The sequence below is a fragment of the Pleurodeles waltl genome, chromosome 1_1 (genome assembly GCF_031143425.1).
Source record: "Pleurodeles waltl isolate 20211129_DDA chromosome 1_1, aPleWal1.hap1.20221129, whole genome shotgun sequence".
In the NCBI taxonomy this organism is placed as follows: domain Eukaryota; kingdom Metazoa; phylum Chordata; class Amphibia; order Caudata; family Salamandridae; genus Pleurodeles; species Pleurodeles waltl.
The window spans coordinates 602,657,026-602,680,624 of NC_090436.1; the positions used below are offsets into that span (position 1 = coordinate 602,657,026).

General features: G+C 49.5%; 1 protein-coding gene across 1 annotated transcript in view; it reads left to right on the forward strand.

The window, feature by feature from the left end:
- The window catches only part of FER (FER tyrosine kinase), a 772,263-nt gene that overhangs the window by 706,400 nt on the left and 42,264 nt on the right, over positions 1-23,599 (forward strand). Inside the window, exon 18 of the mRNA XM_069226363.1 lies at positions 18,869-18,991. Within this exon, the coding sequence (XP_069082464.1) occupies positions 18,869-18,991 (123 nt within the window). The remainder of the gene's footprint in view (positions 1-18,868; positions 18,992-23,599) is intronic.

A 23,599-nucleotide genomic window follows, 5' to 3' on the forward strand; every position in this document is an offset into this window, starting at 1 on the left:
CTGTTTATTGGGAGAAGGCAGAATAATGCATTTTGAGACTCAGTGGTGGAGATCTTGCCCACAGTCCTGGAGGAATTTTACACTAATTTGGCACAGACTATCGAGGATGGTCAGGATGCGGCCATGTGTGTCCTGTCAGGCCTGGAACCAACCTTAGTTCTTAGGCATAGCGGTTGGCACTTACATGATGAGATCCACAGCCTTCACAGATGGAGTTCAGGCGTCACTCATGGGTATGGTTTTTAAGATAGTAGAGTGCTCCCTTGGTCTTTCCACACCTACAACGCAGTACCTTCATATGTTTTGACGCTTTTAAGGTATCACTATGAGGCTTCACATTCAGGTAGTGTCAAGGCCCACAACAGCAATGGGTACCCCAGTCGTTTCGGTTTGGGGTAGGTGATCTGGCAAAAAGCATCCAGGACAGCAAGTGCACCAAACCTTCCAATCCCCAATACCTCTGGCAGCAGCCTCTAAGCTGCTTTAGTTTGCCTTTGGTGGCCCACAATGACCTCATGGGAAGGAGGATCACATGTTTTCACCACAGGTGCATGCTGTAACGTGAGGCTTGCTGAGATTCTAACAGGGTTATGTCCTGCCACCTATGTCCTGCCACCTATTCCACCTACATTAAAGCTATTTTCAGCAGTCCATCTGTGACCGGAATCCAGGCTTCTTTGAAGAAAGAAGTTGTATAGCGATCCCGGCCTCAGATGACGTAGCAGTCGTATATAGGCACAACCGCGGCGCACTGACGTCAGTTCTTTTCCACGCCAGCCTGCACGCACATCCGGAGAGAGCTACCCTTAGACATTTTTTGACTAACTTCAACTATTTTGTCAATTTTTTTTACTCTTTTGGTGCATCAAGGATGTCATGGAAGACCGGGTGTAAACCGTGTGACTCCTCTCAACGAATGCTGTCTGTGATTGATCCGCACCTCATGTGCTTGTGGTTCCTGGAGCGTGACTACACTCCGAGTGTCGGGCCATGAACACAGAGGCTTTGAGGGAGCGGTCCCTGAAGTTTATGGCAGCCTGGTGCTGAACTGTATCGCTCCTGGTCTTGTTTGAGAGGACCGTCATGAGACCGCTCGCAGAGTCACCACCACTGCTCGCCGTCCCACTCTGTCCTTCGAACACTCGAGTCTCAAGAAGAAGTCGAAAAGGCCAAATGTTCTTCGACTTCGCCCCGTCGTTCGGATGACAAGACGTGGGAAGAGTGTCAACGCTCTATGCCTCCATCCGCGGAGCCTACTTCTGTTTCGGCTCCGTACCTCCCTGAGTTTCCGGGAGCCTAAGCCACCCCTGCCCAGCTCAGAGTTTTATGAAGCCATGCGCCTCATTTTCGGGCAGACCGACTCCCCTGTGGTACCTTCGGGCCCTGTGGAGTCTGAAGGGGGTCCCTTGGGTTCTGTTCCATCGGCTAATGCCCCAGCTACTGAGGGTCCCTCCGGGTCTGTTATCGGATCCATGCTGACACCGCTCGTGCCAACGTGACCTTCCTCAGTGCCAGAAAAGACGACGACGCTCCCAACGTTGGTTAGGCCCACAATTGATGTCGGCCCAATACTTATCCCAGAGGAGCCAGAACAACGTCACTCAACGCCGGATCCGTCTTCAATGGGATCTACTCACCCCAGGTTGGATCCTGACCCTCGTTACTATGGATATAGGTACCGTGAGAGTTGAGGAGTCACTGGACCCTTTAGAATACCAGCTAGAGTATCCTGAAATTGACAGGGCACAGGAATTGGCCGAGGCTAGTGTTCTGGATACTTCTCCAGACGCTGGCATGCTTTCTTCCCCTACCACGGCTGCTGAGGAGGGAGCCTCATATTCCATGGTAGCCAGAAAGGTGGCTGAGGTCCTCTACCTCTAGCTTCCTTCTGTGGCAGTCAAGCCTAAACTCCTGATGGAGGTGCTTCAGCCTGAGGCTTCCACCTGGGATCTCCTGTTACCCTTTAATGAAGCCCTCAGGGATGTCCTACTGGGTACCTTGTCCAGACCAAGCACAGGGGCTCCTGTGACTAGGACAATTGCCAGCTGCCATCGGCTTGCGCCGAACAACCCTACATTTGTGTCCCAACACTCTACGCCTGAGAGCCTTTTCATCCAGGCTTCTTCCTCATTTAACTCATTCCCATCCACCTTCTGGGTCAGGAATCAAAAAGACTAAATCAGCTTGGGAAGAAGATGTTTTCTTCCTCCAGTTTGGCATTGCGGTACATGAACAGCGCATGCCTTTTGGGCCACTACATCCTTACCTTATGGGATATGGTTGCGCAGGTGCTGCCGCAGGTCCTGAAGGAGGCCTGGGCTATCATTTCCAAAGCAGTTGCTGATGGGAGGGATGTGGCCAAGTCCACGATATATTGTGGGCTGGACACGACCAACTCACTGGGTAGATCGGTTGCGTCGACGGTGGCCTTACAGCGCCACGCCTGGTTGAGGATGTCTGCCTTTTCTGGGGATATCAAACAGTCTCTCATGGACATGCCCTTCGATGGCACCTGTCTCTTCGGAGACATAGTGGACTCGGCGCTCGAGTGTTGCAAGGAGTCCCGGGCTCCCACCCGGCCCCTTGGCCTCGCAGGAGCCTCTTGCCCAACACAATCTGCTTTTCACCCCTTTCGTGCCCATGGAAGGGGCTCCCCCCCACATCCTTTCCCTGCCAGCCATGCAGGCTGCACAGCCACTACTTGGTCGTGGACACGGAATCCCACGAGCTCGTGGGTGAGAGAGCCAGAGGTCTGCCTTGTCCACCCCGCTGCAGCCTCCAAACCCTCCTCAGTCGCACCATCCCGGACCATTTGGAGGAGGATCCGCCATCACCTGCCCCACTGGCAATTCATCACAACGGCCGGTGGGTTTTGCAAATAGCCCGAGGGGGTTACTCCCTCCCCTTCCAGACTATACTTCCGTCCATGCCACCGTCTTACAACCGCTTACCGGAAGATCATTTGGCACTTCTCCTTCAGGAAGTCACAGTTCTCTTGGCCAAGGGAGCCATTGAGAGGGTCCCTGCGCCAGAAGTAGGTTTTGGTTGTTATCCTACTTTCTGGTGCTGAAGGAGGACAAGGGCCGTCGCCCTATCCTGGACCCCCGGGCCCTCTATCTCTTCCTCAGGAAGGAGAAGTTCAAAATACTCGCCCTCACCCAGATCTTGTCTGCCTTGGACCCTGAGACTGGATGGTAGCATTGGACTTGCAGTAGATAATGGCTACTGTCCTGGAGTGTGGCTATACCCTCTCTGTGCCTCCTCCCTGAGGGGAGGGGGGCACATCTCTAATCCTATTGCGGGAATCCTCCAATCTCAAGATGGAGGCTTTCTAAAGGCAGGGGACACCTCAGCTCAGAACACCTTAGGGGCTGTTCTGACTGGTGGGTGACTCCTCCTTGTTTTTCCTCATTATCTCCTCCAGCCTTGCCGCCAAAAGTGGGGGCAGTGGCCAGAGGGGCGGGCATCCCCACTAACTGCGATGCCCTGGGGTGCTGTAAGAAAAGACATGAGCCTTTGATGCTTAGCGCCAGGTGTTACAGTTCCTGCAGGGGGAGGTGAGAAGCACCTCCACCCAGTACAGGCTTTGTTCCTGGCCACAGAGTGACAAAGGCACTCTCCCCATGTGGCCAGCAACTCTTCTGGAGGTGGCAGGCTGGCAGAAACTGGTCAGCCTAGCACTATGAGTCGGACTGGTATTCAGAGGGGCATTTCTAAGATGCCCTCTGGGTGTATTTTACAATAAATTCCACACTGGCATCAGTGTGCATTTATTGTGCTGAGAAGTTTGATACCAAACTTCCCAGATGTCACTGTAGCCATTATGGAACTGTGGAGTTCGTGGTTGACAAACTCCAGACCATATACTCTTGATGGCTACCCTGCACTTACAATGTGTAAGGTTTTGCTTAGACACTCTAGGGGCATAGTGCTCATGCACATATGCCCTCACCTGTGGTATAGTGCACCCTGCCTTAGGGCTGTAAGGCCTGCTAGAGGGGTGACTTACCTATGCCACAGGCAGTGTGAGGTGGGCATGGCACTCTGAGGGGAGTACCATGTTGACTTAGTCATTTTATCCCCACCACCACACACAAGCTGTGAGTCAGTGTGCATGTGCTGAGTGAGGTGTCCCCAGGGTGGCATAAGACATGCTGCAGCCCTTCCAGATCTTCCCTGGCATCAGGGCCCTTGGTACCAGGGGTACCATTTACAAGGGACTTATCTGGGTGCCAGGGCTGTGCCAATTGTGGGAACAAAGGTACAGTTTAGGGAAAGAATACTGGTGCCTGGTTAGCAGGGTTCCAGCACCCTTTCAATCATAACTGGCATCAACAAAAGGCAAAAAGTCAGGGGGTAACCATGCCAATGAAGCATTTCCTTACAATAATTGTCCTTTGTGGCTCCTCACACTAAAAACTGCTTTCCTCATTGACGTTACCTCTGCTCGCAGAGTGAGTGAGCTTCAAGCTCATTCTTCGAAGCCACTATTTTTATATGTCCATCTTGACAAATTAGTGCTTCGTACCAGGGCCTCCTTCCTTCCTAAGGTAATTACGCCTTTTCATGTAGGCCAATCCATCACATTGCCTACGTTTTACACCCCCCCACATCCCTATCATTAAGAGGAGAGACTCAACCATCTGGATCTACAAAGACGTTGTTGTTCTACCTCAATCGCATCAAAGATTTCTGGTTGGACGATCAACTGTTTGTAGGTTATGTCCCAATGGGTGGTGCTCTGCATCAAGATGTGCTACGCCTTGGCAAAAAAGCAACCCCTGAAGGCTTGCATGCTCACTCCACCAGAGCAAATGCTGCCACCACACCGTTAGCACACAGAGTCCCTGTCCTGGACATCTGCTAGGCAGCAACATGGGCATCTTTGCACATGTTCAAAAAGCATTTCTGCCTGGATAGTCCGGTCCGCAGAGACGGCTACTTTGGCTGTTTGGTGCTACAGGACTTTCTAGTATGATCTTGGTTCACAGCCCACCACCAAGGAAGGTATTGCTTGGGTATCTAGTTTAAGGCAAGGAATCTGCAACCATAAGTCTCTAGCAGATGAACAAGTTACTTACTTTTGGTATCAATTTATCTGTTAGAGACATATTCTAGTTGCAGATTCCTTACCAACCTGCCCATCCTCCCTGCACTGCAAACTGATTTCTAGGGAAAGGGATTCCCCTTTTCAGGGCCCTAGTTCTGGCACACCACTCTGTGTTCTTCATGGCTCTAAGCTACTAGCATGGAAAGTTGTGAAAAGAAACTGATGTCAGTGTGCCGAGGTGGTGCCTACATCCTAGCGCAACATCATCACGTTGACCAAGATGCCTACAACAGACTTGGAGTCGACCAGCACCACCTGACGGTGCTCAAGGGTACTGCTCGAAGAAAAATCTCTGGATCCAGTCTGACGGCTGGGGAAAATTCTAAGGTAAAGAATCTGTAACTACAATATGGTGGTCATTACAACCCTGGCGGACGGTGTTAAAGGTGCGGTAATACCGCAAACATGCCGGCGGACAAAAAAAGGGAATTACGACCCTGCCGGAAACCGCCAACTAAGACAGCCACTTTAACACACCGCCCGCCACGGTGGTACAGACAAACAGCACGGCGGACACCGACAACAGACAGGCGGGAGACAATGTACGGCCCACACTATCACAACACACCAATCCGCCACCTTTTCCGGGGCGGATTCACCGTGGATAAAAACACGGCGGAAACAGCTTTTGCTATGGGAAAACGCTCACCTCAACACATCCCACGAGGAACGAGGACACCATGGAGCCGGAACTACAAATACTCCCTGCCCTTGTATTCCTGCTCATCTACGACCAACAGCGACGTAGGCGCAGAGGATACCGGTGAGTACTGCACCTACGACACAGGGGAGGGGGGAGGCAAAAGTTAGGGGGACACCCACCAAACACCCCCATCCCCACCCTCGCATTAGACAACATACACACCAATGCAGTCACAAAAATCACAGTAACAACCCACAATCCCCCCTGAAGAATGCAAAGACAAAGCGAATTGCGGTCAAACTTTGTATTGTGCCAATATACTACTCATACAAAAATATACTGATATATATCACGAAATCTGTCAAAATTAAATATACAATACAAGAAGTAGTGCAGATATGTACACAACAATGTCCGTGCACAAACAGTCCAAAAATGCATGGGCGAGGCCCACAATAGATACCTGACCAAAATCTGAGAGAACACTGCCGGGGCATCAGATAGAAACACTACAGGCACCTCAGGGGGAAGTGAAGGGGGGGCACCTCAGCCAGATGAATGCGAAGCCAGATCCACGACGGGGCTACATGCCCATGTATGCCATCCTGGGGAGTGCAAAGCCACAGTCTCTCAAGTCTCTACAGTGGGTGGCTTGCCCACTGTACCATCCTGGGGAGTGCAAAGCCACAGTCTGTCAAGTCTATACAGTGGGTGGGTTGCCCACTGTTCGATCCTGGGGAGTGCATAGCCACAGTCTCACAAGTCTATACAGTGGGTGGGTTGCCCACTGTACCATCCTGGGGAGTGCAAAGCCAGAGTCTCTCAAGTCCATACAGTGGGTGGGTTGCCCACTGTTCAATCCTGGGGAGTGCAAAGCCACAGTCTCTCAAGTCTCTACAGTGGGTGGCTTGCCCACTGTACCATCCTGGGGAGTGCAAAGCCACAGTCTCTCAAGTCTATACAGTGGGTGGGTTGCCCACTGTTCAATCCTGGGGAGTGCAAAGCCACAGTCTCAAGTCTCTACAGTGGGTGGCCTGCCCACTGTATCATCCTGGGGAGTGCAAAGCCACAGTCTCTCAAGTCCCTACAGTGGGTGGTTTGCCCACTGAGCCATCCTGGGGAGTGCAAAGACACATCTTCGCAAGTAGTGCAGTTCTCTACTGGTACTGGGTGGGACTGGTGCCCAGACTGGATGAGTCTCCCCGTGAAAGTACATGTCCTGTCACTGTCCCAGCTGCACATGGGAGAACAATGCCTGATGTGCCGGACTATTCATACCCACACGGTCTTTGCCCTGTTCAGCGGTCTTCACCATGGCGGTCTTTGCTCTGTTCAGCGGTCTTCACCATGGCAGTCTTTGGCCTGTTCAGCGGTCTTCACCATGGCGGTCTTTGCTCTGTTCAGCGGTCTTCACCATGGCAGTCTTTGGCCTGTTCAGCGGTCTTCACCATGGCAGTCTTTGGCCTGTTCAGCGGTCTTCACCATGGCGGTCTTTGCTCTGTTCAGCGGTCTTCACCATGGCGGTCTTTGCTCTGTTCAGCGGTCTTCACCATGGCGGTCTTTGCTCTGTTCAGCGGTCTTCACCATGGCAGTCTTTGCTCTGTTCAGCGGTCTTCACCATGGCAGTCTTTGGCCTGTTCAGCGGTGCTTTGCCATGGCGGTCTTTGCCCTGTTCAGCGGTCTTCACCATGGCAGTCTTTGGCCTGTTCAGCGGTGCTTTGCCATGGCGGTCTTTGCCCTGTTCAGCGGTCTTCACCATGGCAGTCTTTGCTCTGTTCAGCGGTCTTCACCGTGGCAGTCTTTGGCCTGTTCAGCGGTCTTCACCATGGCAGTCTTTGGCCTGTTCAGCGGTCTTCACCATGGCAGTCTTTGGCCTGTTCAGCGGTCTTCACCATGGCGGTCTTTGCCCTGTTCAGCGGTCTTCACCATGGCAGTCTTTGGCCTGTTCAGCGGTCTTCACCATGGCAGTCTTTGGCCTGTTCAGCGGTGCTTTGCCATGGCGGTCTTTGCCCTGTTCAGCGGTCTTCACCATGGCGGTCTTTGCTCTGTTCAGCGGTCTTCACCATGGCAGTCTTTGCTCTGTTCAGCGGTCTTCACCGTGGCAGTCTTTGGCCTGTTCAGCGGTGCTTTGCCATGGCGGTTCTGGTACGGACATTGGTGTGTGGCATGACGATCTCCACACTGGACATTGGTGTGTGGCATGACGAACTCCACACTGGACGTTGGTGTGTGGCTTGACGTTCCATCATTGCCCAGCGGGGCTGTGGGATCCTGGACCCTACTGGGCTGTGACTCCGGCGGTGGTCTCTGGACGAGTAACGATACTTGAGCCCTCCTGGGCTGTGACTCTGGCGGTGGTCTCTGGACCGGTAACGATACTTGAGCCCTCCTGGGCTGTGACTCTGGCAGTGGTCTCTGGACCAGTAACGATACTTGAGCCCTCCTGGGCTGTGACTCTGGCGGTGGTCTCTGGACCAGTAACGATACTTGAGCCCTCCTGGGCTGTGACTCAGGCGGTGGTCTCCTGACCAGTAACGATACTTGGGCCCTACTGGGCAATGAGTCCGGCGGTGGTCTCCTGACCAGTGACAATACTTGGGCCCTCCTGGGCAATGACTCCAGCGGTGGTCTCCTGACTCTGGCGGTGGTCTCTGGACCAGTAACGACGGTGCTGGCAGTTGTGTCAGGACCGCCGTAAATGATGGCGCACTTCTCCGCCGTGACACTCACAACAGGTTGGGGAGACTTCCTCGGGACCTTCCCCACCTTCTTTGGAGTTACAGCTGACTCACCAATCGCCTTGGATCCCATTTCTCTTTTTGTCCCACCAGGAGTCTTGACACGGTCCCGTCGTCCACTCTCCAATTTCAGAGCCTTTACAGGCGGTGGGCTGACAGTGCCTTGGCTCTGGGTCCTTCTGCCTGCCCTGGTAGACGGGACACTCCAAAAACCTGGAACACGCACCACTGGTACTGGAGGCTTTTTGGCTGAGGTGCTACGACGGGACTGATGAATTGGGGGGGGGGGCAAAAAGGTCAATTTGACATAGGACAGTTTCTGACGTACACTGGGATGGGTAGCTGGAGGGGCTCTGGGAGTGGAGGAAGAGGAGGTGGTTGTAGGAGGTGTCACTTTAGCTGTTTTGGGTGCAGGTGCAGGTACTGGAGGCTGTCGTGAGGTGGATGGATGTTGGGTGAGTGATTGCCGGCGTTTGGGTACTTTGGGAGGGGGCGTCACAGACACACTGGGAGAGGACACAGGAGACGTGTATATGGCAGTGGAGGTGGTGAGTGCAGGTGAGCGGCTTGTGGTGCTGGGTGTCCTGGTGCCAGTCCTAGTGCCTGTAGATGTGGTGCATGCAGGTGTGTGTGTGTAGACGACACTGGGAGGGAGGAGGGAGAAGAGGAGGAGGGGGACACAGTGGAGACAGTGGATGTTGCTGTATCTGTATGGGTGTGATGCTTGTGTGAGTGCCTGTGGTGTGTGTGGTGCCTATGTTTGCTTGAGCTACTTGTGTGTGTTGACTTGTGTGCATGCTGGTCTGTAGGTGTGCTTGGGATGGGCTGGAGTACAGGGGATTGGGTCTGGGTGGAGGAAGTTGGAGGGGGGAGGCTGGATACAGGGACAATGGCTACCATCAGTGCTGAGGCCAGAGATTGCAGGGTTCGCTGAAGGACAGCCTGACCAGAATGAATGCCTTCCAGGAATGCATTACCGTGTTTCAACTCTCGTTCTACACCCTGGATGGCATTCACAATGGTAGACTGCCCAACAGTGAGTGACCTGAGGAGGTCAATGGCCTCCTCACTGAGGGCCTGGGTGAGCGGTCACGGAGCGAACGCTGAGGGGCTGCTGGGAGGGCGGTGATGGTAGGGGAGGTGGCAGCTGTACCTGTAGAAGTGGGGTGCACAGATGGTGCCGCCACCACAGGGGAGCTCCCATCGGCGGACAAGTCCGTGTCGCTGGTTGGTGATCCTGTGGCCGACGTGAAGCTCCCCTCGCCCTCCGTCCCACTGGTGAATTCAGAGTCTGTGGTGTGGCCCTCCATGGCCATGTGGGATGCAGCTCCCTCGTGCTCCGGTGCCACTGTACCTCCACCTGTTGATGCTGATGTACAGAAGGACAGGGAGAGCAGAAAAAGGGTGGAGACAGAAGAAAGAGAGTTTTAGTGCATGGCATACCGCTACCGTTGGCGGACAAGACAGACGCAGCAGCCCCATGCATTACGCCATGCTCCTGCCCTCTGCACATGCTATTTCTGGGATATGGCCTACATGGCAATGGTAGAAATCTGCCCACATGGATGGCAAAGGGGCAACTATACATACATTTTCCTTTTTTTTGAGCTGGGGTAGAGTGCCACATGGCCTACATAACGGAGGGGCCTTGCCTACCTAACTCGTCCTGGCCTAGGGACACCCACAGCCCACCACCCCCACCCAGACAGCTCCACTGCACGCAAAGTCCATAGTATGAGGTTGTACTCACCCCCTTGTGTCTGCTGTGATGTCCTTAAGTGCCCATCCAACTCCGGGTAGGCCACCGCCAGGATCCGGAACATCAGGGGGGTCATGGTGCGACGGGCACCCCTCCCATGTTGGGAGGCCATCCCCAGCTGAGCCTCCGCCGTCTTCTTGCTGCAGCGGCGAATGTCCTCCCATCTCTTCCGGCAGTGGGTGCCCCGTCTCTGGTGGGCCCCCAAGGTCCGGACTTCCTTGGCGATGGCACGCCAAATGTCCCTCTTCTGGTGGGCGCTGACCTACATGACATGCACAAGGAAAGAGGAACAGTCATTACCTACTGCACCGTCGTTGTAATTGGCCCCATTCATCCCCATGCATGACTGTTCTATGTACTCTGCCCCCTTCCCTCATCCACCCAGCCCTCTCCACCCAGGCCTAGCCCATACAACGTGCTCCCTGTACTAACCTGTTGGTCTGGAGGACCGTAGAGTAGCGTATACTGGGGGAGGACCCCATCCACAAGTTTCTCCAACTCCTGTGCAGTGAAGGCAGGGGCCCTTTCCCCAGACGCAGCAGCCATCGTCTCTTCCAGACCGAGGTCACAGCAGCACTAGCAGTGTAGGTCCTCTCCTGTCGAAGGTCAGGTATCTAGTGATTGAAGAGATAGAAAATGGTGGTGACGTCCGCGGCGGTGCGCATCATCACTGCCAGCGCACCTGTTCATTGGCTCCTGGTACCCATAGGGTCCAGTGTTAACCAATGCAGCATTGCGCCGCGCTCTACGACCGCCTTCCGCGACGGTGTCCAACGCCAGCGCAGTTACCCCACAATTCCATTGTCCCAGTTTAGAGGTCAGGCAGCCGCCATTTCAGGGGCCCACATGGCTTCAATTACTACTGCGTCACACATACCGAGGCCTACACTCAAAACCTTTCCCGGATGGGTTAATTGTCTGGTGTAGTCTTGTGTGTGACTGTGGGTACATACCTGGAGGAATGCTGACAGTTTCTTCGCTGTTGTCCTTCTTTGGCACCGTCAGTTGGGACATATTGGAAGATGGCGGAATCCGCCGGTGTACCGACCGCTGGTGGACCTGTTGACAATGTCATCGTGACCTACCGGTTTGACCGTGCCACAATCCAGGAACTACGTACCCAGTTGGAGCCAGACCTGATGTCACCAATCCGCCATCCGACTGGAATCCCCCCTGATGTGCAGGTGCTGTCAGTGCTCCATTTCCTTGCAAGTGGGTCTTTTCAGACAACAGTGGCCATGGCATCAGGGATGTCCCAGCCTATGTTTTCCAACGTGTTGTCCAGAGTGTTGTCTGCCCTGCTGAAACACGTAAGGAGATATATCATTTTCCCTGAGGTGGCGGATTTGCCTACAGTGAAAGGTGACTTCTATGCCCTTGGACATATCCCCAACGTCATAGGTGCCATTGATGGGACCCATGTAGCTCTGGTTCCCCCCGCAGGAATGAACAGGTGTACAGGAACAGGAAGAGTTATCATTCGATGAATGTCCAGATGGTCTGTTTGGCAGGCCAGTACATCTCGCAGGTAAATGCAATGTTCCCTGGCTCAGTGCATGACGCCTACATCCTGTGGAATAGCAGCATCCCTGATATGATGGGTGAACTCCAGAGGCACCGTGTATGGCTATTGGGGGACTCTGGTTACCCCCAACCTGTCATGGCTACTGACCCCAGTGAGGAATCCCAGGACCAGGGCAGAGGAACGGTACAATGAGGCCCATGGGCGGACTAGGAGGGTGATCGAGCGGACCTTCGGCCTCCTGAAGGCCAGGTTCAGGTGCCTCCATATGACAGGTGGGTCCCTATTCTACTCACCGAAGAAGGTGTGCGACATCATCATCGCCTGCTCCATGCTCCATAACTTGGCATTGCAACGCCAGGTGCCTTTTCTGCAGGAGGATGATCCAGATGACGGTGTTGTTGCAGCGGGTGAGCCTGTGGAGCCTGTGGACAGTGATGAGGATGAAGCTGATGAAGATGAAAACGACAACAGGGAGTCAGTCATACAGCAATATTTTCAGTGAGACACAGGTGAGTACATTTTCATATTTCACATAATATAAAATTTCACACGTCTACCTCTATCCTGTACCTACATTTCACTCCCTATTTGTTAACTGAGTTGTCCCCTTCCATTTCAGTTTCAGTAATGTGGTAACCTACGTGTCAACAGCTTGCACCCTTGAAAGGCTTGTGATGTGTGACATCGGTATGTTGGCCTTCCAATGGGTAACCTTTTTTAACACTGTAATTGACAATACAAAGCTCACAATCATTGACTGACTCCAATATTATTAAGGTTTCAAGGGTGTTTATTTAAGTGCATAAAAATGTAGGGGGGTTGTGAAATGGGGATAGGTCATGGTGGAAGAATGTCCATGGCAGAGTCCAGTCTATTAGTATCACAGGTACATTGCACATCTGGCCATTGAAAGTGGAGCTGGGGCACTTCCAATGTGGACAGGGTAACAAAGTGGGACAATGGGGGGACAATCAGGGTAGTCTTATTTCCTGGCGGGGGTCTTGCCATCTTGCTCTGTCCTGTTCCTGGATCTCAGGGACCACTTTCGTGGTGGTTCTCCATCTGCAGAGGGTGGGGTGCTGGTGTGTTGGTCCTGTGGTGGGCGTCCTGTCCACTAGCGCCGGCGGAGGTGGTGGGCAGTTCGTCGTCCTGGATAGTGTCAGGGGCCCCTTGGAGTGCCACGGTGTCCCTCAAGGTCTTTTGAATGTCCGTCAGCACCCCTACGATGGTGCCCAGGGCGGAGCCTATGGTCCTGAGCTCCTCCCTGAACCCCAAATACTGCTCCTCCTGCAGACGCAGGGTCTCCTGCAACTTGTCCAGTACCGTTGCCATTGTCTCCTGGGAGTGGTGGTATGCTCCCATGATGGAGGAGAGGGCCTCGTTGAGAGTAGGTTCCCTTGGCCTGTACTCCCTCTGTCGCACAGCAGCCCTCCCAGTTCCCCTATGTTCCTGTGCCTCCGTCCCCTGGACCGTGTGCCCACTACCACCGCCCCCAGGTCCCTGTTGTTGTTGGGGTGTTGGGTTAGCCTGGGTGCCCTGTAGTGGTGGACACACCGCTGATTGACCTGTCCTGGGTAGGGAGGTTTGGGCCCGCTGGGTGGGTGCTGTGCTGGTGTTACCAGAGGGTGGAAGTTCGGTGTTGGGCTGTGGCTGGGCAAGGGGAACCGACTGTCCTGAGGCCCACGATGGTCCGGGCTGGTCATCAAGATCCAGTAGGGCAGGGCTGCTGTCGTCACTGTGGGCCTCTTCTGGGGGTGGAGTGGTGTTGTCTGGACCCTCTGGTGTGGTGACGTTCCTTCGGGTTCCTGCGGGGGTATGAGTACAGGATTATTGCATGTGTGTGTTTCATGGTGTGCAATGGTTGGGTGTGCGTGTACCCCAGTGCTAGCATTCCTGTGTGGGAGCTTATGTGGTGATGGTTGGGGGGTGTTGTGGGTCTGTGCAGTGGGCATGCTTTAGTGATGAGTATCCATGCTTAGTTGTGTCATGCAGGTCTTGGGGTTGGGATGGGTGGTTGGTGTTATGGGTACATTAGTGAGGAGTTAGGGTGTTAGTGGAGGGTGTGAGGGTGGGGGTGTGTGATAGCATGCAGGTAGGGTGGGGGATATAATAGTTGAGATTTGACTTACCAGTGTCCGTCCCTCCAACGACTTCTGCGAGGCCCTCAGGATGCAAGATGGACAAGACTTGCTCCTCCCATGTTGTTAGTTGTTGGGGAGGAGGTGGGGGTCCGCCGCCAGTCCGCTGTACCGCGATGTGGTGCCTGGATACCGTGGAACGCACCTTCCCCTGTAGGTCGTTCCACCTCTTCCTGATGTCCTCCCTATTTCTTGGATGCTGTCCCACAGCGTTGACCCTGTCGACTATTCTTTGCCATAGCTCCATCTTCCTGGCTATGGATGTGTACTGTACCTGTGAGCCAAATAGCTGTGGCTCTACCCGTAGGATTTCCTCCACCATGACCCTGAGCTCCTCCTCCGAGAAGCGAGGGGTGTCTTTGGCGTGACATGGGGTGTGTGTGTAATGTGTGGGGCGGTGTATGTGTTGATGAGTGTGGTGAGTGTAGTGGTATGTGATGTTTTGTGCGTGGATGTTGTGTGGGTGATGGTGTAGTGTGCCTTTGTGTGATGGGGTTCTCTATTCTGTGCTATCTCTCTCTGGCCTTCGTCTCTAATTTTTGGTCATAGGGGTTTGTGGGTGATGTGGGTGTGTGTTTTATATTGTGTTGGGAGTGTTGTTTGTATGTGTATCAGGTGTGTGTATTTGGTATTGTCCAATGTGGCGGTGTTTTGGAGCTGTGTGTGTATTTTGAGCGCGGCGGTGTGTACCGCCAATGGAATACCGCGGTTGAAAGACCGCCGCGTGGATTCGTGGGTCATAATAGCATTGGCGTGTTTCTGTTGGCGTGGAGGATTTGTTTCCGCATGTTTATCGCTGACCTTTGGTGTGTCGGTATTTTGTGGGTGTCTGAATTTCGGCAGTTTCCGTAATGTGTCTCATAATAGCTGTGGCGGTCTCCCGCCGCTGCTGCGGTGTATTGGTGGTCTTCTGCACGGCGGTAAGCACCTTTTCCCGCCAAGGTCGTAATGACCCCCTATGTCTCTACCAGATAATTCATTACCAAAGGTAAGTAGCTTATTAGTTTATTTTCTGCAGCTTTTCCTGTAATATTTTTGCTTTGAAACTCAAATGAAAGTGTTATGGTGCAGCAGTTCGGTCTCAAGGCAACTCGGCGAAGACTGCCTCAACTCTGACACTTCGGTCTTAGCCTAACTCACAGTCAGCTGTCTGGTTATTGGATGCATCAGGGGCATGGCAATGGTGCTTGTGTGGTTGTTGGCCCATAGCATCCTACAGCATGGGTATACCTCTATAGGTTGAAATAGTTCAAAATCTAGTGTAGATACAATTACACAAGTAGACCAACACTCTTATAATAAAAATCCATGTGTCAATGAATGGAGAGCAATTCTGAAGTTGTGTGTTTTTGTCTTACTAGTTCTTATACAGTTTAAACAATGGACTAGCAAAATAAGTAAATTAATGTGTTCTAATGGGGCATCCCCCAATTGGTGTCAAGCAAAGTGGACATTACACTGGCACACGGTCTCCGTGCCTGTAACGGTCGTTCCCTCTCGGATGTTGATCTTCACCCTACATTCAGGCGTGGAGCCCAGAAGAGCCAGATAGATTATATCTTGCTTGACATTCGGCTGTGGGGTCATATGGTTGACATGAAGATTTTAGAACATGAGGAAAGCGATCACGACCCATTGATCCTATCGGTCTGGGGTTTACTACCTCTACTTGAAGCCCCTTGTCCTAAGATCTATGAACAACAGCTTGCATTGACAAACAATAGACGTAATGTCAAATGGGAATCTGTGAACACCGACCTAGGTCCTACGACATCCTTGTATAGCCTGTTGGCCGATCAAATGGAGTGCTTGTCCCTGCTTTTAGATGATGGCGAAGGGCTCTTAGTAGCCCATACCCAATTATTTAAGTCCATAAAACACCTTTTTACAAAAGAGATTGCTAGTAAATTAAAAAAGTGTAATGCAAGGTGGTTTAGTGCCGCATGCAGGGAAGCACAGCACAAACTACTCAGAGCTCTAAGAGGGGGTCAGTCAGAATCAATAAGGCAAGCAAGGAAAAATTATAAACAGGTACTTGGCAGGGCCCGCAGGCGATGGGATGAGTCTAGATGGGTTTCCCTTCTGGAGTCTGCAAAAGCTAATGATACCTCGAGATTCTGGAAACTGGTGGCTGACACCAGTGGGGAACCTAGCCGTCTGCCTGGTGCCTCAATACTCCCCGTAGAGGGGACAGATCACTTTGGCTGATTATACTCAGGGCCCACAGATGTTACTACGGGGTAACTGAATCATATTACCTTTGAGGCCCCCCCAATCAAATTCACTCTCGCAGAAACTAAGGCTGCAATTGTCTCAGTGAAATGGGGAAAGGCCCCAGGTCTCGATAAAATTCCAGGTGACCTGTACAAGCCAAATCCGGATATATGGGCCTCATACCTGAACTTGGTTTCTAATGCAGTTGCTGCAGGAGCGCCTTTTCCGAGCTCCTGGAAGGGAGCAGAGATAGTTCCTATTTTTAAAAAAGGCAGTCCCTCTGACCCTGCCAATTATCGTCCAATTTCCTTACTTGACAATTTCCCAAAGCAAATCTTGTTCCATCTTGAAGAATGGATCCTGGAAACTAATGCCATCTCCATTTTACAAGCAGGGTTTAGGCCAGCAGTCAGTACCATAGACCAAGTTCTAAGATTTCTAACAATCAAATGGAAGATTGTGGAAGTAGGAGGGGGCAACCTGTTTGTGGTCTTCATTGACCTTAGAGCTGCTTTCGATCTGTTCCCCAGGAACCAGCTATGGCTGACATTAGCCGATATGGGCATCCCCATTGGTCTCCTGAAACTTATGGTCCGACTACACGAGAACACCTACGCACAAATCAGGAGTGGTAAGGGTGGCGATTTAACAGACCCAGTCGCCGTTGAAAGAGGGGTCAGACAGGGTTGTGTCCTAGCCCCTACCCTCTTCCTCCTATACATAAATAATTGCATTAATTACCTAGCAAACTGTACTAACGATTCTCCCAATTTGGCCGGGAATAAAGTGCCATGCCTGCTTTATGCAGATGACACTATTCTGCTGGCCAAAACATCTATGGGAATCCAAAATTTGGTTAACCAGTTTTTTGTATTTTGTAGAGAATATGGGCTGGATATCAATGCCAAGAAAACAAAATGTATGGTATATAGCACCTCGAAAAAGAAGATAAAAGCAAATATAGTAATGGATTCAGTCCTTTTGGAGAGGGTAACGGAGTACAATTACCTGGGCATTAGATTATCGGACAAGGGTACTTGGGATGCAGCCATAAGAAAAGGGGCACTTGTTATCAGCCAAAGAGGTGGAGTGCTAGAACGAAAGGCTAGTACTGTAGCAAGCCCCCCTTTGATCCCTATCTCTTAAATTTATAAAGTCCAAATTCGTGCTGCTGCCCTGTACGGAGCGGAACTTTGGGGTTTACACAGACAATTGGATATTCTCCAATCCAAAGAAAACAATTTTTGCAGACACATATCTAGACTAGGGAAGGGCACACCTATGATCCCCCTAAGGTTTGACCTGGTATAAATAGCATCAAAGATACTGCAAGTTTAAGGCAACTTCTATATTGGGTTCAATTATGGAAAACTGAAGAACTTGAGACCTTCAGGATAGCAATCAAAGATCTTATACTACCTTCCCAGGGATAGGAAAAAGTCAGTTGGTTGAGGGAGATGAAATCAGCCTGGGTTAAGCTGGGCTTTCCCCATTATTGGGAGAATCCTGAGATGACCCCTGCTAATGCTAGACTGTTGATCAAAGAGCGACATTGGGGAACAATTTATGATGAGTTTTTTCACCGCAATGGGCTAGGTCGGCTGACAGCAGAGTTTCTGCTAGTTAAACACGAACCCCAGCCCGAATTTTTTTTGGATCTCCCCATACCAGCACGTGCCCGAGCCTTATTTCTTCAGTTCAGATATGGAACACTAGCAACCAACAGCTATACGGCCCGTTGGTCGACCAATAGTCCCATGTCTGATAAATGCATAAACTGCCATTTATGTAAGGAAACTGCTGAGCATGTTTTATTTTTCTGCCCCTTGTATAAACGCCCTAGAGGAAAGTGGATTATCCCTTTGTGTAAGGTACTGCTACTACATGATCGAACCGCTGCTTATAGACTATGCAAACATGATACTTCCACGTTGATAGTAGGGTCTGTCTCCAAATATTTGTCAGCAGCATGGACAATTCGTAGTAAGACTATCTCAGATCTTAGTCTAATGACTGAGGAGAGGACCAGCAGCCAGTGGACGAGAATTTTAGACGATTAGAGAACCTAAATCTGATTATTTGTGTCGGTTCACCTATGATATTAGATTTTACTTGTGTCTGTGTTTTTTATTGTTTTTTTTTAACTTGCTTAATTCTTAGTAGTGTTGCGAATAGCCCTTTGTAAATGGCATGATCCTTTTCTTTTGAATATTTTGCTTCAAAAATTGAGGTTAATTTTATGGCACCCATTCAAATGTCTCGTTTTTAAATCTTTTTTATAAGTATGAAATATTCTATGGGGTACAATGAACTGCTGGTTATGTACAATTTGCATTAGATCAGTTTTCATAGGTAATACCAGAAAAGATTCAGTATACCATCTGTTTCTCTTTTAAACTTCCCTGGTAGATGGTATCCAATAAGCCAGGAGCCATCAACTAACGAGTATCATTTAATATTTGGGTTGTTGGATAAGGAGTGTATTAACTGTATCTCTGTCTTTCTTTGGATGTATGACACGTTTTTATGCTTTTTAATGGTCTAAATATTAGACCGAATAATAAAAATAAATAAATGTGTTCTAATATTTCCATGTTTCATGTGTGGCTAGTGTTTCTGTCTTGTTACAGAACACGGTAATTAGTTGATGGCTAAGGTTGAAATGTTGCACTTGTTTCCTCAAACTGCTTTTTTCACTAAGCCTTTAAAGTTTTTATGGCAAATGTGTTTTTTTTTTGTAGGGAGATACAGTTCGGAGAGTGATGTCTGGAGTTTCGGCATTCTACTCTGGGAGACCTTTAGTTTAGGAGTTTGTCCGTATCCTGGAATGACTAACCAGCAAGCACGGGAGCAAGTCGAGAAAGGTAAGCTGATATCTCAGCATTTAATTTGAATTCCTTGACATACTGGTGTTAGCTAATTTGCAAGAAATAATCTGGCAAGTCGAAACGTCTCAAAAGGCTGTCTATCAGTGGCTACTGGCGACAGTTGAACATTGTGGGACTTAAATGCCTGTCTCAGATTACACTGAGCCCAAATCTTCCCTACAGGGTTTGCAAGGTTCTCCAAAAATCACATAACTCTGATAAACTTAAAAAAAAAAAATAGGGTTCAAGATGGTGCCGCCACCAGATTTTTCCAGATAAATTGGTTAAAACGTTATGGGTTCAGTAGGCAAGTCTGAAGCGGTACTCTTGGAATAATGAAGTCCTCAAGAGTGAAGGCCCCTTTTTCCAAGAGTAAAAATGATCAAAGGAACAACATTATTGACTTTCAGAATCAGCTTATTGTTCATTCGCTGTCAGTTTAATTGAATTCCCTAACTTAAGTGGACTGTTGCCATTACTTGTCTTCCAAGAAAAAAAACACTGAGATCAAAGGCAGAAAAGTGATTAAGCATTCAAGAAAGCTAAAAAGCTTTCTTTATCTAAAGCCATGTTTACTTCAGAAAATTAAGCTCCCATTCTGCTACGTTCATTTGTTTTTCTTTTAACATTTCAAGCAATTTTGATTAACAGTAGAAATCCTGACAATTGAAGAAAAGAAAAAAATCTGTTTGTTAATATGTACCATATTGCTAATTAATCATCAAAAGCCCAGGGAACTGTAAAAATTTCATAACGCTATGGAAGACAAATTAAGGAAAAAGGATAAGAGGAAGGAAGAGTATAAACATAAAAAAGAAAGCGAAAGGAATAGGGAAAGAAAAAAGAAAAGAAGAAATAATGGTGTCATGGTAGGAACAAATAAAGACATGTGAAGAGCAAGAAAAGGGAGTTAAAAGTAGCAAAGAAATAAGGAAAGAAGGTTGAAGAGAAAGAGAAAGGTAGAAACTAGGAAGACTAATGAAGATTGGAAATAAGGATATATAAGAAGGGGAAAAAGGAAGAAAGGAATTGGAGGTGTTATTTGTACTCTTGTCCTTCATGAACCCCTGGGTGTGAAGAAGTGTGGCTCTCATGCATAGTTGCTTTTCTACGGTGACTGTGGAATGCAATGCACCTTTGGTATTTTAAATGTCAGTGTACATTTCAACATATGGATTGACCTGCCACATTAGCTCTGCTAACAGCGTCCTTGTAAGAACCAAATCCTAGGTGGAATCCAATTATAATGAATTCTGATGTATTCTTCTTCCTGCAGATTCCTCAACTTATGAATATCTTCCAGGCTTAAGAATGTATTTGATTTAAAAAAAAAAAATCTTCTACTGTTGATAGCTTTCCAGTATCTCTGGGTGGCACAGTTCAACTTTAGGCGTGTCTTCATCCACTCAGGATGTGCCAACTCAAGGACATATAAGGCATCAGCCAACGCACATACATCAGTTCCTTATCAGCACATCCCATAGCTCGTCTTAGCTCCTCACTGACAAAATTCATCAGCTTTCAAAAGTGATTAGGTCAGAAACATCTTAATTGGACTCGCACATCTACATTTGGTGTCTAGGATCTCCAGTTCCTTGATGTAACCACAGGATATCCATGCCCAGGAGGCTTATTTCCTTTTGGGTAGTGCCTGCAAGGAAATGCCAAAGTGACATGTCTCCTTTTCTGACCCGTAATTCTCTCTCCAGTGGTCTTTCAACAAAAAAAAACTATAGAAGGTAGCAGTACTTTCCTTTCTCAAGGAATCAGTTCCGCTCCTGGGATCATTTGGGGTCCCAATGCTATTACAAGATGCTGGTCTCTTTCTCCTTTTCTGAGCCAACTTTGAAAAAGATGAAGCTGGAATTTGGGATGCCATTGTATGAACCTACCTCCGGCAGGCCAAGCGGTCTATTTTCGGGACAGGCCCATTAAGCTGTGAGGCACTCAACAAGGGTTGTAGGGTTGGTAACTTCCATCAGCTACAACCTTGGATGACACTAGAACCTTCCAAGGTAGTGGCACCTGTGGGCGTGACACCACCTACAACGCTGTCAAAAGTGAAACCCTTGGAGATGATTTTGGCATTATTTCCACATTCAAAGACAGCAGACATCTACCCAGGTGGCAATCATAAATTCCCAACTGGCTTTGATGAAGAACCTTTAACAAAGCATCATCCTAGGGTCAAACGATTCACCCATTTAGAGGCTGTTTTCCGAACAGATTCAGTTTCTCATGCTGTGTCTGATGGAGACTATGGAGACAAAGAGGATGGTTACTCTAAGGTTGAAAACCTCCTTCCTTCTTACAGTACAGATGCTGACCGCCACCTAAACTTTCAAAAGGCAGCTAACTTCATCTCATCTCTCAAAGAGCACATACCCTTCCCTGTTGGGCCTCTTAGTAGCCTCTGTTTATATTTCTGCAGTATGAAAAGAAGTCAGAGCAGTGGAGCTGACCTTGCATATCCGTGAGGCAAACCCTAACATTTTGATTAAAATCCTACATCAGTCCGCTGCAGTATAAAAACCTAAGCTGCGCTTTAAAAAGCCAATGAGCCTGTGTTGGCTGCTTGGAAGACTCCTCCCTTATTTCCAACAGCCTAGTTTTCTTTTGACATTGACTTCCTGATGTGATTCAAAGTGCTAGACAGTGTGATGGCCCAAGCCTCTTCTGCCCAATCCTCACCTCACCATGGCCCATCCAGATCAAGAGTCTAAAAATGAACCGACCCTAGGGACCAAAAAGATTTCTCCTCTAGGAGTATAGCTCTTCATACTTTGAATGCTACATGCCTTCTTGCAGGTACACCCACACGTTGTGGCACCTAGCAAAATTGATTGTTGGCAGCCTCCCTGACCACAAGAAAGAAACTCTTTAATGGCTATCAGCTGTTCAGAGAGAAGCCAAATTCCTGTCTGGAACACTTCAAAAGTAGCTGAGCCTCGACACAATTTTAGGGCCTGGCCTGCCTGGTGAAGAAGTTCCAGCATCATTACTGAATATTTCAAGAGTACTGCAGGGCACAATAGTCTACCTTTTTAGCTGATCCAAGCACTCAAACAATACTGTTGCTCCTTTTGAGTTGGTGTGGATCTATTAGATACACTTATAATCAGCTGTTCTATTCCCCCCATCTTCTACTGGCTATTTGGCCTCCGATCCTCTTTGATTCCCCCCCCCCCCTTCCCCTTCTGAACCATAAGTTCCTAGAGGGGGAGGGCAGGGAAGAGGTGGAAGTTCTTGTTTTTCGGTCCTTGAACCATTGTCTGGTGAAGGTGTGGCCCCCTGCCTCTGCACAGAACATGTTGAGCATACCCTGAGAAGGGCTTCAGAATCAATTCCCAGAAGACCAAACTCAGTCACACACAGATATTAACCTTCATAGCAGCAGTGCAAGACACAATCTGTAATAAGGGTTTTCCTTCTCCTCAGAGGATTGCAGGAATTTGGAATAGGATTCAAACTTTTCCTGCTCAGGCACCAATCCTGGTTCTGCAAGTCCTATGGCTGTTAGGTCTGGTGACTACATGCATGTTGTTGGTGCATTAGGTCAGTGGTGCCTGAACAAACAGTGGCTCCTGCATCAGGGGAGCCCTCTGGCTCATTTGTAGAGTTATAATTTTGTCCTTCTGGATTTACACTCGTAGATGTGCCTCTCCAATCTGTTGGTAGGCTGTTCTTTCAGTCCACTGGATTTGCAGACTCCCTTAGATACACACTTCTCCACGTTGTCTTGGTGTGCTCACCTGGGAGCCATCATGGTATGGAGCCTGATGGCCATATCTAAGCAGGGCCTGCACATAAATGTGTTTAAAGTGGGGGAGTGCTCCTTACCATGAATGCCTTCTCAATTCATTCAAATGGAAGGCCAATCAATTTTGGTCACTCTACACGACCCACCATCCATTATATCAACTGACAGGGTGGTCCTACTTTAGGAGGCAATTCAGCAGTAGTAGTGGGGTCAGCAAGTGGGCTTCTAACCATGCAACCTCAGCATCTGGGTTGATAATCTGAGTTATGTTTCCTTAGAGGACCATGAGTGGGTCCTTTTTCCTGAAGTGACGGTAATGATATTTTCTAGATTGGGGTGTCTGTTCATGGATCTCTGTGCCACAGCCCATAATAGAACATGTCCTTGGTTTTGTGCCAAACTGTTCCCCCTGAATGGTTCCCTAGGGGTACATTTAGTGCAGTCTGTCTTTTGTGCATTCTCACCCAAGCCGCTGCTGTCAAAGGTCCTTCAGAGGGTGCAAGAGGATCAAGCAGAAATGTTCTTTATTGCCCTATACAATTTGATCCCAAAGTCTGTTGGTCCCCAGTCCTCTGTACCTTTTTGCTTGTCTACACATGGAGGGCTTTCTTTAGTAGCAGGTCGAGTCAACCAACTCAATCCTTTAATGCTGCGGCTGCATGCATAGTGACTGAGTGGTACCAACTAGAGATCTTTTGCTTGCTGCCAGAGGTTACAAAGGCCATTGTGGCTGCCAGGAAATACACCACAAAATCCATTAAGTAGGCTACTGGAATTAATGTGTTCAGTTATGTGTGTGGGAAAGTTTGACCCCTTTCAGTCCTACCTTTCAAACGTTCTACGAG